Source organism: Rhinoraja longicauda, chromosome 12 (assembly GCF_053455715.1).
Source record: "Rhinoraja longicauda isolate Sanriku21f chromosome 12, sRhiLon1.1, whole genome shotgun sequence".
NCBI classification, from domain to species: Eukaryota; Metazoa; Chordata; class Chondrichthyes; order Rajiformes; family Arhynchobatidae; genus Rhinoraja; species Rhinoraja longicauda.
Window position 1 is genome coordinate 22,934,965 of NC_135964.1, and position 20,233 is coordinate 22,955,197.

The following is a 20,233-nucleotide window of genomic DNA, read 5'->3' on the forward strand; positions in this document are numbered from 1 at the left end:
CTTCCTACCACAACTAGAGAGCAGTCCTGAATTACCATCTACCTCATTTACCCTCGGCCTCTCTTTGACCGGACTTTACTGGCTTTATCTTACACTATACATTATTCATGTATCTGTACACAGTGAATGGCTCGATTGTAATCATGTATTGTCTTTCCGCTGACCGGTTGGCACGCAACAAAAGTTTTTCACTGTACCTCGGTACACGTGACAATAAACTAAACTAAATTGATACGATAGTAGTGGGAATATTATAGGGCGGCACAGTGGTGCAGCACTGGTGTTGCTGCCTTACAGCGCCAGCGACCAGGGTTCAATCCTGACCTCATGTGCTATCAGTACGGAATTTACACATTCTCCATATGACCGTGCGGGTTTTCTCCGGGTGCTCCGGTTTCTCCCCACATTCCACAACATTAGGGTTTGTAGATTAATTGTCTTCTCTAAAAATTGTCCCTCGTGTGTAGGATAGAACTAGTGTACGGGTGATTGCTGGTCGGCGTGGACCTTTTCGCCCGCTGTATCTGTAAAACTAAACAAAACTAGTCCATCATACTGTACTTTCTTACCAAGCCAAATTGATGCTTTTATAGACCTGGAAATGGGTCGTTGGTCCAATGGTTCTGTACGTCTGTGAGAGATTTGTGCGGTTCTGGAGATCCAAGCAGAAGGTTGTCATTACTAAGGTAAGTGTTACTTGAATTTCTTTTCATAGTATGCAGCCTTGCCATTTATCCCAAATTTTGTCTACTTTATGTGAAAAGCATGAGAGTTATTAGGGTAGAATTCCTCTCATTATTTTCAAAATAGAAAATCCCACCAGGAATGCTATGATGTAAACATCATGTCGAATGGTTGAACCTGACTTATTATCGCAGTGGGCTGCACGGTGGCGCAGCAGTAGAGTTGTTGCTTTACAGCGCCAGAGACCCGGGTTCGATCCTGACTACGGGTGCTGTCTGTACGGAGTTTGCATGTTCTCCCTGTGACCGAAGCAGGTTTTCTCCGAGTGCTCCAGTTTCTTCCCACACTCCAAAGACGTGCAGGTTTGTAGGCTAATTGGCTTCTGTAAATTGTAAATTGTCCCTAGTGTGTAAGATAGTGTTAGTGTACGGGGTGATCGCTGGTCGGCGCGGACCTGAAGGGCCTGTTTCCAAGCTGTATGTCTAAAGTCTAAAGTCACAGTCCTCCCTCTGTCACAATGTCAAAGTATGGCTCCATTTTTGGTGCTTTCTCAACTGAAGCACCAAGGGAAAGGGTCGGGAGAAATTCCCGTGGAATCTCACCTCAGGACAGTTTCGGAATAGAATTTTCAGGATCCTAGAATCAGAGAGCCGATCTCTATTGCAATCTGGGAAGCTATGGAGAACAGAGAAATCATTTTTTTTTAAAGAAAATAGTTCCTTTCAAGGTCCAGAGGACATAGGTTTAAAGGTGAGGGAAGAAAGATTTCATAGGAACCTGAGGAGTAACTATTTTACACAAAGGGTGGTGGGTATATGGAACGAGCTGTCGAAGGAAGTAGTTGAGGCAGGTGCTATCGTAACACTTAAGAAACATTTAGACAGGTACATGTATAGGATGGGTTCAGAGGGATATGGGCCAAACACAGGCAGGTGGGACTAGTATAGATGGGGCATGTTGGTCAGAATGGGCAAGTTGGGCTAGAGGGCCTGTTTCCATGCTGTATGACTCTGTGACTCTTAAAAAAAAAAACTGTATACTAAAATACTCCTTAACAGTTCACAGCAAAATTAAAAGTGCTGGGGGATCTCAGCAGGTCAGGCAGTATCTGTGGAGGGAATAGACAGGGGATGTTTCGGGGTGAGACCCTTCTTCAGACTAACATATGAAACTGCAGATGCTGGAATCTTGAGCAAAAGATAAAGCACTAGAGGAACTCAGCGGGTCAAGCAGCCTCTGTGAAGGGAATTTAATTGTGCTGTTGTCAGTACATGTGAAAATGAAACACTCATGACCCTTGTATCTACCTGCAGGTTGTTACCCACCCGTCCAAAGTGCTGGAGCTCCAGATGAAAAAACGAGGTTTTAAGATGGAGGTCGGCCAGTACATTTTTGTCAAGTGCTCAAAGATTTCAAGTCTGGAGTGGCATCCTTTCACACTGACCTCGTCGCCAGAGGAAGACCACTTCAGCATCCACGTGAGACGAATGGGAGATTGGACTGACAGTCTGTTCAAAGTGTGTGGTGGAGATCAAAAGGAATTCCGAGAGGCATGGAAACTTCCCAGGTATCTATTTGAAGGTGTCTCGAGCAGCCAATATTACCTTTAGGAAGTTAATTTCATGGAAAAATTATAGAGTCATAGATTATTATTTTGGTTTAGTTTAGTTTATTGTCGTGTACGAGGTACAGTGAAAAGCTATTTTTGTTGCGTGCTAACCAGTCAGGGGATAGACTTTACACGATGACAATCAAGCCGTCCACAGTGTACAGATATGGATAAAGGGTACAACGTTTAGTGTAAGATAAAGTCCAGCACCGAGAGTCTCCAAAGAGGTAGATGGTAGCTCAGGACCGCTCTCTAGTTGGTGATGGGATTGCTCAGTTGCCTGATAACAGCTGGGAAGAAACTGCCCCTTAATCTGGAGGTATGCCTTTTCACACTTCTGTACCTCATGCCTGATGGGAGAGAGGGGAAGAGGGAGTGTTCACTAATATGTTGACAATTTTGAGGAGTTTCATAAAAAGGGAAATGTTTATAAATACGTTGACTGTAAATTAAAAATTGGACAAAATTGTACGTTTATGAGTACTGGTTTAAAAGGGGAAGCATATTTCTTTGAGAAAAATTAAAATTGGAAAGTGAATATGGAGCCATAGATCTTTCTGACTGGTACTTATCAGTGATATGGAGACACAAGGAACCGCAGATGCGGGAATCCTGAACAAAATAATAAACTGCTGGAGGAACCCAGCTGGTCAGGCAGCATCTGTGGTGGGAAAGTCCAGATGAAATCTCAGGTCTGAAGAAGGGTCCCGACCAGAAACGTTGTCTGACCATTCCCTTCACAGATGCTGCCTGACTCGCTGTGTTCCTCCAGCACTTTATGTTTTGCTCAAGATTCCAGCATCTGCAGTTCATTGTGTCTACAGCTATAAGAAGCGTTAGTTTTTGACTTGAGCTTTTACTTTGCTTCAGTATTGCAGTTGATGGGCCTTTTGGTACTGCCAGTGAAGATGTCTTTCGGTACGAAACTGCTGTCCTAGTTGGAGCGGGGATTGGAGTAACTCCCTTTGCATCCGTTCTCAAATCTGTCTGGTACAAATACACCCACTCTGACCCGAATCTGAAACTGAAGAAGGTAATACACAATGTGCACATTACATTTGAGAGATTTGCTTTATTTGCAAAAATTGGGTAGCATAATTTAAATGATGTTTATTTTGATTCAATTATTTATAAATTCATACCACAGTAAGAATGAGAGGAACAGCTGATGCAAATGAATTCAACAAGAAGTATTAGTTCCCCCTGGTCAGCTGCTCTTAATTTAGTTTAGTTTAGTTTATTGTCATGTCACAATAGGGTGAAAAGCTTTTTTGCTGCGTGCGGAAAAACTACACATGATTACAATCAAGCCGTGCACACGGTGCAGATACAGGATAAAGGTATATCGCTGAGGCAGTGTGAAGTGTAGATGGAGTCAATGGAAGGGAGGTTGGTTTGCGTGATGGTCTGGGTGGCGTCCACAAATCTCTGCAATTTCTTGCGGTCTTGGATAGAGCTGTTCCCAAGATGCTCTTGCTCTATCCACTGTGGACTTCAGAGAATCTCATCAGAGATTCTGAGACCCGAATCTTTGTTTCATGAAGGCAGATAGCACAGAAGAAGAATTATCATTATCTACATGCCAACTGAATGTCAGGGCGGCAGAGTGACACAGCAGTAGAGTTGCTGCCTCACCACGCCAACGACCCGGGTTCAAACCTGGCTATGGGTGCTGTCTGTATGGAGTTTGTGCATTCTCCCTGTGACTGCCAGGGCTTTATTAGGGTGCTCCTATTTCCTCCCATACTCCAAAGACATACAGGATTGTAGGTTAATTGGCTTCGGGTAAAATTGTGAAATTTGTCCCTACTTGTAGGACAGTCTTAGTGCACAGGGGTGATCGCTGATCGACATGGATTCAGTGGGCCGAAGGGCCTGTTTCTGCGCTGTATCTCTAACGTCTAAAATCTAGTCTAAAGATGAAGTTTGGTTATCCAGACAGATTTGAATTTCTCGATCTTCCTCAATAGTTTTGCAGATTACTGAATCTCGAGTGGGTAGCAAAGCACTTTTTACTTGAAGACTTCCCCCTTCTCTACCTCTTCCCGGCCAGAAAGTCAAACCAGTTCCTGCCTTAAATGGGAACTGAGGGTATTGGTATTAATGGCTTATTGAACCACAACCTCAGATTGACGCCTAGGCGAGAGGTGGTGAGGAGAGGTTGCCCAAATTTACTATAACCATACAGCACAGATACAGGCCCAACTCATCCATGCTAACCAAGATATCCCATCTAAGCTAGACCAATGTGTCCGCATTTGACCCACACCCCCCGGTAAAACCTTCCTACTCAAACTTCAAAGTTCATTAGATTTACATTTCTGCTTCAATTCATTTCTCCAATCAGTTCAGTGTTTTACCCTTACAGCCTATCGCTGTTCCACATTTTAATTAGATTCTGATATCTCATATGCTGCATTCCTTGCTAGATTTGAAAGTGGAAAATAGTAAACCTACAATTGCCCCTGTCACAGGGGGCTATTTTAGCTGTTTCTCTCCAAGGTTTTAGAGTCCGATCTGAAAAAATAAATCTATTATATTTTCTTCCAACTATAATTGTGTAAATGAAATTAAACTATTCATCTTCCAAACATGCCAAATCCCTTGTTTGCTACCCCAGTGCCCTGTAGCTATAGTCTACATATTAGTGAATGCATATTAGTGATGAAATGAGCACCTGCCAAGAATGGCCTTTTTTCGCTTATAACATTTATTTAGTCTGCAGTAAATGAATGTAGCATTAAAATAAGTAATAACAGGATGTTTTTACTTCAGTTAATCTCAATATAGCAATGGGAGGTGGCGAGTAGGGAGGAGGGATATTATGTTAATAAGAAAATCAGCTATATTATGGGGGGAGTAGAAGTGATGCTAATCACTACAAGTGACAATTACATGCTGAAAGAGCAGAGCAGATTTAAGTGTAAGTTTAAGTTTAAAGATACAGCATGGAAACAGGCCCTCTGACCCATCAAGTCCACGCCGAACATTGATCAGCCATTCACGCGAGTTTTTTGTTATCCCACTTTTGCATTCACTCTGAGGGGCAATTTACAGCAGCCAATTAATCTACAACCCCGCACGTTTTTGTGAGGAAACCGGAGTGCCTGGAAACCCACAAGGTCACAGGGAGAACATGCAAACTCCACACAGCAGCACTCGGAGGTCAGTATCGAACCCGGGTCTCCTGTGCTGTGAGGAGGGAGTTCTACCCACTGTATCACTGAGCCGCCCTGGTCTATGGCCACTTCAGTGGTGTATCAACCGGCACCTTTGATCTCCAATAAATGACGATGAATGCGGTAAACATATAAAGGTGTTGGATGAAAAAAAATTCTAATGTGGATCGGGAAAAGGGATAGCTGGTAGAAATTATATAGATAATTTAGGATAATAATGCCACAGAAGACAAACTGCATTGCAGTTACTGAGGTGGTTTTATGTATGTTTATATGCACACATACCCGCATACATGCATATATATATCTGTGTGTCTATATATATATATATATATATATACATATACATATATATGCACACACATACTCATACACGTGTTTGCATATCTGTTATGCTGCCGCAAATAATAGTAAGAATTTCCTTGTTCCATTTGGACATATGGCAATACAGCACTTGACACGAGTAAATTTGATACTATTAATTTTTCTTAGATCTATTTCTACTGGCTCTGCCGAGAAACAAGTGCTTTTGAGTGGTTTGCTGACCTCCTTCAATCCGTCGAGTCTCAAACGCTTGAGAGAGGCAATTCCAACTTCTTGAGCTACAACATTTATCTCACCGGGTGGGATGAAAACCAGGTGATCATTTATTACTTTTACCAAACTCAAACTGCAGTCATTATCCTAGAAAGCTTGATGGAAAAAAAACACAGATCTGGAATTTGGTTTAGCTCTTCCTTGGCTTATGTAACAGTCAATCTGCAGAGAATAAAGCTTGCAAGAGTGACAAGAAGGTTCACTGATAGACACAAAGTGCTGGAGTAACTCAGTGGGTCAGGTAGCATCCCTGGAGAATGTGGATGGGTGACGTTTTGTGGTGGAACCCTTCTTCAGACTGATTGCAGGCAGGGTGGGAGTGGGGGGGGGGAGGTGGAAAAGAAAGCTGGGAGAGAGGATGGGCAGGGCAGAGTATAGCTGGTAATAGGTGAACACAAGCGAGGGGGCTATTTGTTGGCCAGATTTTTCTTTGAGGGCCAGATTTGAAGAGATAGGTATGAGCCCGAGAGGATAAAGAGTTGCAAATTGTTAAACTCAGAGATAGTAAAGGTGTGAATTGTGTATCCTTTGTAAACGGTACAAGTGGAGGGGTCAGCCAGTTTTCAGGGGAGGGGGAGGGGATGGGCAGGAAGGAAAGAGGGGGGGTGGGATGGGGCTCGATTAATTGCCTGGTGCTGGCCACACAACAGAAACTGATCACGAATTGATGCCTAGTTCATACTAAATGGACCAATATCTGTCAGATCACATTGGTTACACTTGCAGATCCTGAGCCTAAGCAAAGTACAGCTAGGGCTCCAATTGTGATCCCCATTCTGAAGTAATCTGGCAATATATACAAATTAACAAGCATTTTTCTTCTACTGTGATACAAAGCCATTGCATAATTCATCATATTAAACTTTAACTTTCAGGTATTTAGATTTTCTTACTGTTGGAAGCAATTTGTGCTGCTGAGTTCTCTCTATGTTAATATTACGTGCAGATTAGCATTTTTTAAATGCCCTTGGGTGTTGTCCAAACAAATGCAAAAACATTGACCCAAGCCAGTTCTGCTGATCTGATTTGAGCTGCGTTCTGATTTTCAAGTCATTAGCAACTCCACACTTCCCCAAATGTTACAGAATTGAAAGTTTCTAGTCATTCAACCAACTGCCACAACCTGCTAAATGTTACACCACAAATTTATTAAAAAACACATCTTGAAGAAGCTTTTCGCACGGGGGAAATGCTTTGATTGCATCACAGTTACGAGACACATTGCAATGAACCGTGGATTGATTTTGGCAGGAACTTGGAAGGGCCCATGAGGAAAATTAACTTACAGGGTTATGGGGGCAGAGTGGGGGGATAAAAATCACCTATCCATGTTCTCCAAAGATACTGCCTGACCCACTGAGTTACTCCAGCAATTTGTGGGGGGTTTTTTGTATCAACTAGCATCTGCAGTTCCTTGCATCTGCCAGAAGTTTCCCCACTCACACAGTCAAAAATACTCTCAGCATTTTCAATATCTCTTTTAATTTTACCCATTCAACCTTTCTGCTCCACTGTAATTGCACCATATTATAGTCACTGTTGCACAACAAGATTGCTAACTAATCCTTCCTCATTACACAATCCCCAGCCTGGGATGGCCTGCCCTCTAGTCAGTTCTTCTACATATTGGTTCAAAAAAACTTCCGTATACATTACAGGAAACCCTCCTCCTCAGCACTGTTACCAATTTTGTAGGCCCAATCTATATGTAGATTAAAGTCACCCATGATAACTGCTGCTCCTTTGCTACACGCATCCCTAATTTCCTGCTTGATGTTATCCCCAACCTCCCTACTGCTGTTTGGTGGTCTGTACACAACTCCAACAGGCGTTTTCTGCCCTTGGCTATTTCGCACTTCTACCCATACCGATTCTACAGCATCCAAACTGTCTCTCCTTGCTATTGCACTAATCACCTCTTAAACCAGCAATGCCACCCCACCTCCTCTTCCTGTCTGTCTATCCTTCCTGAATACGGAATATTGAATATTGATAGGTGGCATTTTGGGTCACGACCCTTCTTCAGACTCAACTATCACAAGGCTTTAACTATAAACAGACCCTTTTGCTTCCATTTTATATTACTCTAACTATACCTTCACTGCCATAGTGATAATGGATTATTGGCTTCCCATTTAAGTTACTTGCTAACCTTTACTCTTATTTTTCGTTTGCCATCATTATAAATTCCCCTTTAGCCCCACTCTGTCCCCTTCCACTTACAGTATATGCCTTCCTCTGACTTTACATTTCACTCCTCCTTCCTTATCTGGCAACCTTGTCTCCTTTTCACCACTAGCCTTTGTCACCTACTCCATCCATCGGTCAATCAAGCCCCCCCCCCCCCCCCACCGCTCACCTGTATCCACCTATCACTTGCCAGGTTTTGTCCCGCCTCCACCACTTTTCCAGCTTTTTCCCCCCGACTGCAATCAGTCTGAAGAAGGGTCCTGACTCGAAAGGCCGCCTGTCCATTCCCTCCACAGATGCTACCTGAGCTGCTGCCTCCAGCATTTTGTATTTTGCTTATAATTCCTCTGCTTTGTGCCACTTTGCTGCCTTGATTTCTACAGTATATGACTTTCAAGCAATCAACACAACAAAACCAACTCATTCAGCTTCTTATATCAAACAGAATGAATGCAGTGTTTGAAGTCTTTAGTAGGTCATCTCTCTTCCTGAACAAAACCTTTGCTCCCATCCACTGCTCTCCTTGATGCTTTGAGATCCAATGCTTCCTATTTTATTCAGCTTCTTACATGCAGCTCAGCTGCACCTCAGATTTTCTTTCATACACATGACATTGGCTCCATAATTTTACCCATTCCCTACCTCTCACTGAAAATGCTGCACCCTTTCAAACATGTCTTTATCTTCAGATATTATTGACCTCACGGTGCATCTTTGTACATATTAGGAGATGTCGGGTCTTAAAGGGACCTCCCAGATTATACTCAGGGTAGTATAAAATAGAAAGACTGGTGCAATGCCACTGACTTTATAAAACTTTATATCCATCATGAGAAAAATCTGACAGCTAACACTCCTTAGATTTTTTAGATTTAGAGATACAGTGCACAAACAGGCCCTTTGGCCCACCGGGTCCGCGCCGCCCAGCGATCCCCGCACATTAACACCTCACACTAGGGACAATTTTCACATTTGCCCAGCCAATTAACCTACATACCTGTACGTCTTTGGAGTGTGGGAGGAAACCGAAGATCTCGGAGAAAACCCACGCAGGTCACGGGGAGAACGTACAAACTCCGTACAGAAGGCGCCCATAGTCAGGATCGAACCTGAATCTCCGGCACTGCATTCGCTGTAAGGCAGCAACTCTACCGCTGTGCCACCAATAGGCGCAGGAGGAGGCCATTCAGCCATTCGAGCCAGCACCGCCATTCAATGTGATCATGGCTGATCATTCTCAATCAGTACCCCGTTCCTGCCTTCTCCCCATACCCCCTGACATCGCTATCCTTAAGAGCTCTATCTAGCTCTCTCTTGAATGCATTCAGAGAATTGGCCTCCACTGCCTTCTGAGGCAGTGAATTCCACAGATTCACAACTCTCTGACTGAAAAAGTTTTTCCTCATCTCAGTTCTAAATGGCCTACCCCTTATTCTTAAACTGTGGCCCCTTGTTCTGGACTCCCCCAACATTGGGAACATGTTTCCTGCCTCTAACGTGTCCAACCCCTTAATAATCTTATACGTTTCGATAAGCTCCCCAATTTTAGTTTAGAGATACAGTGTGGAAACAGGTCCTTCGGCCGACTGAGTCCAGGCCGACCCGCACTAGTTCTATGTTATTCCAGTTTCGTATCCTACACACTAGGGGCAATTTAGAGACCTACAAATTTGGACATCTTGGAATGTGAGAGGAAACCGGAGCACCCAAAGAAAACACAGGCAGTCACAGGGAGAATGTACAAACTCCGCACAGACAGCACCCATAGTCAGGTTTCAACCCGGGTCTCTGGCATTGTGAGACACCAGCTCTGCTGTTATGCCGCTGTGCCGACCAATTTATATCCGCATACTCTTTACTATTTTGACCAAATAAAATATAATTTGACCTTTAACCTGCCTTATTGAATTGTATCACTGATAGAATGATCAATCCTCATAAGTCTATTAATTGACTTTCTCGTGCGTTACTGCATTAGTGTTAGCCAAGTGTATATTGTTGGATAATCACGCTGTTGTTTGATTTAGTGACACTTGCTAATTAAGATGAAATCTTACTTTCACCACCTTTAGGCAACTCACTTTGCCATGCACCACGAAGCCCAGACTGATGTCATCACCGGACTCAAGCAAAAGACTTTGTACGGGAGGCCAAACTGGGACACTGAATTCAGAAACATTGCAAACAACCATCCAAGGTAGGAATAGGTGGAAACGCAGCTGAGTCTGAGGAGCTGATCCACTTTATTGTTAACATGTTTTTAAATTCAGCGAAGTGTAAGAGTTTTCTATGAAATGGTTGCACAGTGGTGCAGTTGGGAGAGCGTTGCCTTACAGTGCCAGAGACCCCTGTTCGATCCTGACCTAGGGTGCTGGTGCAAACCATATGGAGTTTGCACGTTCTCCCTGTGACCGTGTGGGTTTCCTCCCACATCCCGAAGACTTGCTAGTTGGTCAGTTAATTGGCCCTCTGTAAATTGCCCCCTAGTGTGTTGGGAGTGGATTTGAAAGTGGGATAACATCAAACTAGTGTGAACTAGTGTTGAATGGACTCAATGGGCCGTAGTGCCTGTTTCCTTGCTGTAGCTCTACACTAAATGGATTGATGACACAATCCTTTTTACTGCTGCTTTGGTTTCTACTCTTTATTGACACAAGATGTTGATGCTTGCTTAAATTAAAACAGTTCGATTCTCCACTTCACTGGTTAGACATCGATATGTGAGCTACTCACTGCTCCAGGGCCAGCTGCAGGCAGCAGAGAGAGAGAATGCACATTTGATCCTTTCATTTCATTGAAATAAAGAATGCTCCAAAGATCCAACAGAAGGAAGGTGCAATTGGGCCACGTGCAGGGCCATCCTGATGCCCTTCATTTGATTAAGGTATAAGATTATTAAGGGGTTGGACACGTTAGAGGCAGGAAACATGTTCCCAATGTTGGGGGAGTCCAGAACAAGGGGCCACAGTTTAAGAATAAGGGGTAGGCCATTTAGAACTGAGATGAGGAAAAACTTTTTCAGTCAGAGAGTTGTGAATCTGTGGAATTCTCTGCCTCAGAAGGCAGTGGAGGCCAATTCTCTGAATGCATTCAAGAGAGAGCTAGATAGAGCTCTTAAGGATAGCGATGTCAGGGGGTATGGGGAGAAGGCAGGAACGGGGTATTGATTGAGAATGATCAGCCATGATCACATTGAATGGCGGTGCTGGCTCGAAGGGCCGAATGGCCTCCTCCTGCACCTATTGTCTATTGAAGGAAATATATTGAGTCAAAAATAGAATTTGTTCAATGAGACAAATTAGAGTGGCACAGTGGCACAGCGGTAGAGTTGCTACCTTACAGTACCAGAGATCCAGGTTCGATCCTGACCACGTTCTCCCTGTGACCGCATGGGTTTTCTCCGGGAGCTTAGGTTTCCTCCCACATTTCAAAGATATACAGGTTTGTAGGTTAGTTGGCTTCGGTAAAGAAAATTGTAAACTGTCACTAGTGTGTAGGAAAGTGCTAGAGTTCGGTGAAATCACTGGTTGGCACGGACTCGGTGGGCCAAAGGGCCTGTAAATTAAACATAGATGGAGATGAGGAAGAATTAGAACGGAGATGAGGAAGAATTAGAACGGAGATGAGGAAGAACTTTTTCAGTCAGAGGGTGGTGAAGGTGTGGAATTCTCTGCCTCAGAAGGCAGTGGAGGCCAGTTCGTTGGATGCTTTCAAGAGAGAGCTGGATAGAGCTCTTAAGGATAGCGGAGTGAGGGGGTATGGGGAGAAGGCAGGAACGGGGTACTGATTGAGAGTGATCAGCCATGATCGCATTGAATGGCGGTGCTGGCTCGAAGGGCTGAATGGCCTCCTCCTGCACCTATTGTCTATTGTCTATTGTCTATAGGAGGGTGCTGGTAAATGGGAGGACTGTTCGGCCCTTTGATTGAAGGAGGAAGCAGAGGGCTCTCAGACAGTGGTGTACAACAATTGGAAACCACTCTTGTCACTCTTGTGTGCGCATGGCTTTAGCCCTATTCAGGTCTTATTCTCTAGCACCTGCACTCTCCTCAACGCTGAGCTCCGGAGATTCAATGGCCTCAATCTTTCACACGGCTGCATTTTCCTGTTTCTAATTCCACCTCTTCTGGACACAACCTTTGTTTAATGTGTTATTACCAGCCTAGTTTTGTCATACGTCATTATTCATATTGCCCTTCAACATTTAATCAGTCTGAAGAGGGCCCTGACCCAAAACGTCACCTAACTATTCTCTCCACAGACTCTTGAGTTCCTCCAGCACTTTGTAATTTGCTCAAGATTCCAGCGTCTGCAGTTTCGTGAGTTGCCCTTTAACCTCCCCTTCCCTCCACCCCATGACCAGCCTTTCATACTGTTCCTACCCCTGTTCCCTTCCTCCCTTCCCCACATTACTTTATACTTATCACATGTTGAGGGACACTTTTTCCCCCACTGCCCCCAAGTCTGACCAAAGGTAATTAAGCTGAAATGTTAAGACTGCTTCTCTCTCACAGGTTTTCTGACATCCTTAATTTAGATATATTTTCTGCACTTTCAGGGCAGTAAAAGAACAGGAATGCATTAATACTTGATCTTGTTTTGAGAATTGAATTTCTGTCCTAATTGAATTTAATGCAGAAAAGTAACAGTCCAATTGGAAAAAATATGAGTTTTTTTTTAAAAAAGGACACAACATGCTAAAATAACTCAGCAGGTCAGGCAGCATCTCAGGCCAATATGGATAGGCAAAGTTTCGGGTCAGATCCCCTCTTCAATGTTCAGACTGAAGAAGGGTCCCGGCCCGAACCATCCCCCTATCCTTCTTGTCTAGAGATGCTGTCAGACCTGCTGAGTTACTCCATCTCTTTATGTCTTTTTATAAAACCAACGTCTGCAGTTCCTTGTGTCTCCATATTTATTAAGAAACCAAGTGAACCCATTGGGCCCAAACCTCTCCTGCATTGGTGCAGCACCCTCTTCTCCCCCTCCTCCCCTCTCCCCCCGTCCCCCCCGCCCTTCTCCCTCCTCCCCCTCCCCCCACTCCATCCCCCTCAACCCCCCCTATCCTCCCCCTCCCTCCACCCCCCTCTCTCCCTCCCTCCAACCTCCTCCCTAGGAGATAGATTTAAACTTTAAAATGTGAATAACTTTAAACATACAACACCGATTTCAATGAAACTTCTTCCATTAGCACCAAAGGGACGACGGTGAGTAAGATGGGCCTAAAATTGTCGCTCTATCGTGTACTGTTTTGGCTATAGTTCAGGAACAAACAAACAAACAAATTAGAGTTTTAGTATATAGATAAGTTACTGATTTTAATTTTTATTTTACAGCACCAATGTGGGAGTCTTCCTCTGTGGGCCAGCATCTCTAGCGAAAACCCTAAATAGGATGAGCAGTGCCCATTCATCTGGTGATCCAAGAGGAGTTCACTTTATCTTTAATAAGGAAAACTTTTAGTTCTGGCACTAATATTTTACTACCGAGTCCAGAGCAGGGTTTAACTTTTAACAATGGGCCTCCCCAAATGGCAAAACCCTACAGTTATATTTACACATTGTTCTTAAAATAGCTCATATCTAGTCTTTTGTTTGTTTTAGGCTTGGGTTTATATCCCAAACTAAAACCTTTTAAATCATAGTTCCAGAATCCTCATTATCTCTATGTAATATACTTGAAAATAATCACAACTTAAGATGCTTGGCTGCACATTACTGAGCACCTAAACCTAGACTCATGGTCCTGTGAAATATTGTATCAGGGTATGGAATTCAATCTGATTATGGTTTGTGCATTTGAAGTGTACATGTTTATTTGGGCTGTCATTGTCTGTAGAAATTTATGGATCTCTAGATAAATTCAAGGGGTGGTATGGTGATGCAGCGGTAGAGTTTCTGCCTTACAGCGCTTACAGCGCCAGAGACTCGGGCTCAATCCAGCCTACAGGTGCTGTCTTTACGGAGATTGTACTTTCTCCCTCTGACCACGTGGGTTTTCTCCGAGGTCTTCGGTTTCCTCCCACACTCCAAAGACACACAGGATTATAGGTTAATTGGCTTGGTATAAATGTAAATTGTCCCTAGTGTGTGTAGGTTGGTGTTAATGTGCGGGGATCGCTGGTCGGCGCGGATCTGGTGGGCCGAAGGGCCTGTTTCCGTGCTGCATCTCCAAAATAAACTAAACTAAACCCAAATATGAATCCCAATTAAAATATAAATGCAAATTGCTCCATATGGGATAAAATACAGATCAAAAATTATTTTCTATTGCACCAGTTGCACATTATTCGTGTCCTTATGAGAGGCAGATCAGTCAAAAGGACAGAAGGAAAATTACATTAAAAAATCATCATATCATGTATAACAATCCCATTTCCAATATGGTATCAATGATCTTCAAATAACACTGCCTAGACCCCATGCACTGCAAATTTCTGTCATTACCCCATGCAAACAGTGGGGATAAATGGGTCCCTTTCAGAATGGCAGGCAGTGACTAGTGGGGTACTGCAAGGCTCGGTGCTGGGACCACACTATTTACAATATACATTAATGGCTTGGATGAAGGGATTAAAAGTAACATTAGCAAATTTGTAGATGACACAAAGCTGGGTGGCAGTGTGAACTGTGCAGAAGATGTTATGAGGTTGCAGGGTGACTTGGACAGGCTGTGTGAGTGGGCGGATGCATGGCAGATGCAGTTTAATGTGGATAAGTGTGAGGTTATCCACTTTGGTGGTAAGAATAGGAAGGCAGATTATTATCTGAATGGTGTCAAGTTAGGAAAAGAGGACATACAACGAGATCTGGGTGTCCTAGTACATCAGTCATTGAAAAGAAGCATGCAGGTACAGCCGGCAGTGAAGAAAGCCAATGGAATGTTGGCCTTCATAACAAGAGGCGTTGAGTATAGGAGCAAAGAGGTCCTTCTACAGTTGTACAGGACCCTAGTGAGACCACACCTGGAGTACTGTGTGCAGTTTTGGTCTCCAAATTTGAGGAAGGATATTCTTGCTATTGAGGGCGTGCAGCGTAGGTTTACTAGGTTAATTCCCGGAATGGCGGGACTGTCGTATGTTGAAAGACTGGGGCGACTAGACTTGTATACACAGGAATTTAGAATGATGAGAGCGGATCTTATTGAAACATATAAGATTATTAAGGGGTTGGACACGTTAGAGGCAGGAAACATGTTCCCAATGTTGGGGGAGTCCAGAACCAGGGGCTACAGTTTAAGAATAAGGGGTAGGCCATTTAGAACAGAGTTAAGGAAAAACTTTTTCAGTCAGAGAGTTGTAAATCTGTGTAATTCTCTGCCTCAGAAGGCAGTGGAGGCCAGTTCTCTGAATGCTTTCAAGAGGGAACTGGATAGAGCTCTTAAGGATAGCGGAGTCAGGTGTTATGGGGAGAAGGCAGGAACGGGGTACTGATTGAGAATGATCAGTCATGATCACATTGAATGATGGTGCTGGCTCGAAGGGCCGAATGGCCTACTCCTGCACCTATTGTCTATTGTCATTTGGAAATATTGCACACAGTCTTCAGAGTATTTATTCATTTTAAAGATAGACACAAAGTGCTGGAGTAACTCAGTGGGTCAGGCGTCATCTCTGGAGAAAAAGGATGGCTGATGTTTCGGGTTGGGACTAAAGAAGGGTCCCGACCCAAAATGTCCAGTCTGTAATGTAGATGCCAGAAGCACTATTCATCTGATATTTGTTTGTATAAATCTGCCCTCTCATTTCTCAGGCCATATCTAAGAGGGGAGTCATCTAAGGTGATGGAGCTGTACATAAAGTTCACTTTGTATCAGATCAGACAAAGTCAGGAATCAGGATCTTTGAAGACATATTTAAACCCCACAGATCAATAGAAGAGTATCCAAAGTTTGTGTCATTTGGACAAATTGCTGCATTTGTATTAATAAGCCACAAGGTATAGTCTGACATTATGCTGTAAATCTCAACTTGATTGAATTAATTGTATTAATATCCACATACTGTGTAAATATTGTTTAATCCTTTCGGTAACAAGATTGGTTTTTAGAAATATGCAACGATTTTCTTTAATAGAACAATTTTTTTCACTATGTGCTCTCAATGATTAGAGATTAAGGTATGTTGAAATAAAGTTCTTCCACAACACAAGAGAAGACAATCTTTAAAACTGATGAACAAACCTAAGATGGAAATATGATTGTCTACAATTTGCTACAGTGTTAACACATAGCAGGTAATCCTCGGTCATCTCTTCCAGATAAAAGGAATCCAGGTGAACTGTGCCATCAAAACACAAAGTTCTGGAATAATCAATAGATCTGGCAGCATCTGCTGAAGGAATGAACATGCATCGTTTCGGGTCGGGACCCTTTTTCAGACTGAAGAATAGCCCATGCCCGAAACATCGCCTGGTCATTCCCTCGGCAAATACTACCTGACCTATTGAATTCCTAGAGCACTTCGTGCTTTGATCATGATTCTGGCAACTGCAGTTCCTTGCGTATCCATGAGCTAGGCTAACCCTTTCTATGGAGGATTGTGGAGTTTTCTTCTGTCCAGCCCTGCTTAACTTCCTTCCCTTGCATCTTTAACATGGTTTAGGTTTACTATTGTCACTTGTGTACAGTGAAAAGCTTTGTTTTTGCATGCTATCCAATCAAATTAGATAATACCGTACATATTGTACACTCCCCTCTGGCTGGAACTCATAGAATCATAAAATCATAGAAAAATAGGTGCAGGAGTAGGCCATTCGGCCCTTCAAGCCAGCACCGTAATTCAATATGATCATGACTGATCATCTAAAATTATACCCCGTTCCTGATTTTTCCTCATATCCCTTGATTCCTTTAGCCCTAAGAGCTAAATCTAACTCTAGAAAACATCCAGTGGATTGACTTCCACTGCCTTCTGTGGCAGAGAATTCCACAAATTCACAATTCTCTGGGTGAATCCTCTCGCAATGAAGGCCAACATGCCATTAGCTTTTTTCACTGCATGCCCTACCTGCATGCTTACTTTCAGTGACAGTGACAACAAGCACACCCAGGTCTCGTTGCACCTTCCTTTTTCCTAATCTGACACCATTCAGATAATAATCTGCCTTCCTGTTCTTGCCACTCACATTAATCCACATTATACTGCATCTGCCATGCATCTGCCCATTCACCCAACCTATCCAAGTCACCCTGCAGCCTCATAGCATCCTCCTCGCAGCTCACACTGCCACCCAGCTTTGTGTCATCTGCAAACTTGGAGATGTCACATTTAATTCCCTCACCTAAATCGTTAATATATATTGTAAATAACTGGGGTCCCAGCACCGAGCTTTGCGGCACCCCACTCGTCACTGCCTGCCATTCTGAAAAAGACCCGTTAATTCCTACTCTTCCTGTCTACCAACCAGTTCTCTATCCATGTCAATACCCTACCTCCAATACCATGTGTTCCAATTTTGTCAAAGGCTTTTTTAAAGTCCAGATATACCACATCCACTGGCTCTCCCTTATCCATTCTACGTGTGACATAGAAACATACAAAAATAGGTGCAGGAGTAGGCCATTCAGCCCTTTGAGCCAGCACCACCATTCAATATGATCATGGCTGATCATCCAAAATCAGTACCCGGCTTTTTCCCCATATCCCTTGATTCCCTTAGCCCTAAGAGCTAAATCTAACTCTCGCTTAAAATTCCAGAAGATTAGTCAAGCATGATTGCCCCTTCATAAATCCATGCTGACTTGACCGATTTCCAAATGCGCTGTTATAACATCTTTAATAATCGACTCAAGCATCTTCCCCACCACCAATGTAAGGCTAACTGGTCTATAATTCTCCATTTTCACTCTCCCTCTTTTTTTAAAAAGTGGGGTTACATTGGCTACCCTCCAGTCCACAGGAACACATCCAGAGTTGACACAAAATGCTGGAGTAACACAGCGGGAAAGGCAAGGAATGGGTGACGTTTCGGGTCGAGACGCTTCAGACTGATGTTAGGGGAGTGGGCGGGACAGAGATAGAATGTAGTCGGCGGCAGTAAGACTGGTGGGAGATCTGGGAAGGGGGAGGGGTTGGAGAGAGAGGGAAAGCAATGTTCATACCGCTGGGGTGTAAGCTACCAAAGCAAAATATGAGGCCCAATTTACGCTGAGCCTAACTGACAATGGAGGAGCCCCGGGACAGAAAGGTCAGATTGGGAATGGGAGGGGGAGTTAAATTACTCAGCAACCGGGAGATCAGGTAGGTTTAGGCGGACTGAGTGGAGGTGTTCAGCGAAACGATTGCTGAGCCTGCGCTTGGTCTCACCGATGTACAGATCGGATCAGCGGATACATTTTCACTGAGGCAAAATTACGCTGAGGCAAAATTACCAGTTGTCCTTCAGCCCATGCCGACCAATGATCACCTGTTCTTATTAGTTCCATGTTAGCCCACTTTCTCATCCACTCCCTACACATAGAGACAATTTACAGAAGCCAATTAACATGTAAACCAGCACGTATTTGGTATGTGAGAGGAAACCAGAACACCCAGAGGAAACCCACGCAGTCACAGGGAGAATGTGCAAACTCCACACAGACAACATCTGTGGTCAGGATCGAACCCGGATCTCTGGCCATGTGATGCAGCAGCTCTACCGGCTATGCCACTCTGGACGGCTTGGCCTGTGAAGAGCTTGACTGTGAACCAAAGGCCCTAATAACCATTTAATTGAACATTAAGTTACAGGTTTCTCCCACTACTTTTTAAAATGAAGTGTTGGGTTTTAAAGGGGAAGGGGATGTTTTCCTACAATTGTACAGGGCTCTGGAGTATTGGTGTTCTGCATTCAGTTTAAGTCTCCTTGTTTAAAAGGAGATAGCTTTGCCCTGGCGGCAGTGTGGAAAAGCATACTGAATAGATTCCCAGGATAAAGGGTAAAAAACTGCTGGAAGAACTCAATAGGTCAGACAGCATCTGTGGAGCGAATGGACAAATGACCTTTTGGGTCGGGAGCTTAAGGAAATGTTTTAAGGATTTATAATCTACAAATCCTTCGTGTGGGTTAAGTATAGGAAATTATAATGTTGCAAATACATTATAATTCTCAGTAAATGGTGCATTGATCTGATGTCTAAAACAAGACTAGAGTATCTGATTCAAATTTTAAAAGACGACTCATTTTCTCTTAACCTTCAAAGACCTGGAATACACAAAAACAGTTTCCAAGGACTTTCATTTTTTATGGATCAACAGTGCAATAAATTTATTCTCCCTGATTATCAATTGTTGTAATCAATTGTTACTTGACCAAGATATCTGAAGGTTCGTAGCATTGGGGGAACCATATTCTACCAAAACGTTAAATAAATGAATAAAATAAATGAATACATGCCATTATTGAGAACAAATGGGCAGGAAACCAGTGGAAGCATAATTGGGAAATACTCCTTTTCTGTACTGTTGAATTCTAAAGTTGTTTTTTTGTGTGCTGTTGTATCAGATAAGAGGATAGCAGAGCACTGATTACATTCATCCAAGTAGATGGAGATCTCTAATCAGTGCTGAAGAGAGCTACGTTCTGACTTTTATAGGAACAGGAACAAGAAATACCATCAATCTGGCAGGTAACACCTGTTCTCTGTTAGAACAGAGAAGGTTTCTCACCCTCTCACATTTGATTTCAATGAGACCGGGGTGCACCTAAAGTAAGGATTGGAAGCAATCAAATGGTAAATTAGTATTATAGCCAATCATATTTTTGATCCCAAGACCATCACCTTCATAACTGCAAATTGGTTGACAGGGTTACACATATGGCTTACAACCCCTTGTTTTATTCTGCCAAGAAACTCGGTAAACGTCAGTGTACACAAGTCCTCACAATAAAACAGTACCTCGCCTCCCTTGTCCCTGTACCTTCTGTACTTTACTATATATTTTTTTTTTGGGTGCGTAAAACATTGAACTCCTTTAACGTCAAGGAGCTCACAG

The 20,233-nt window shown here is 43.3% G+C and overlaps 1 protein-coding gene across 2 annotated transcripts in view; it reads left to right on the top strand.

Annotated features, from left to right (window-relative positions):
* The window catches only part of LOC144598770 (NADPH oxidase 2-like), a 36,274-nt gene extending 19,928 nt beyond the window's left edge, over window positions 1-16,346 (top strand). For both annotated transcript variants that reach the window (XM_078409167.1, XM_078409168.1), the window contains 6 exons: window positions 594-686; window positions 1,998-2,251; window positions 3,164-3,326; window positions 5,965-6,111; window positions 10,332-10,456; window positions 13,596-16,346. In XM_078409167.1, coding sequence (XP_078265293.1) covers window positions 594-686; window positions 1,998-2,251; window positions 3,164-3,326; window positions 5,965-6,111; window positions 10,332-10,456; window positions 13,596-13,722 — 909 coding nt within the window. In that variant the 3' untranslated portion in view covers window positions 13,723-16,346. The remainder of the gene's footprint in view (window positions 1-593; window positions 687-1,997; window positions 2,252-3,163; window positions 3,327-5,964; window positions 6,112-10,331; window positions 10,457-13,595) is intronic.
* The last annotated feature ends 3,887 nt before the right edge of the window (window positions 16,347-20,233 follow it).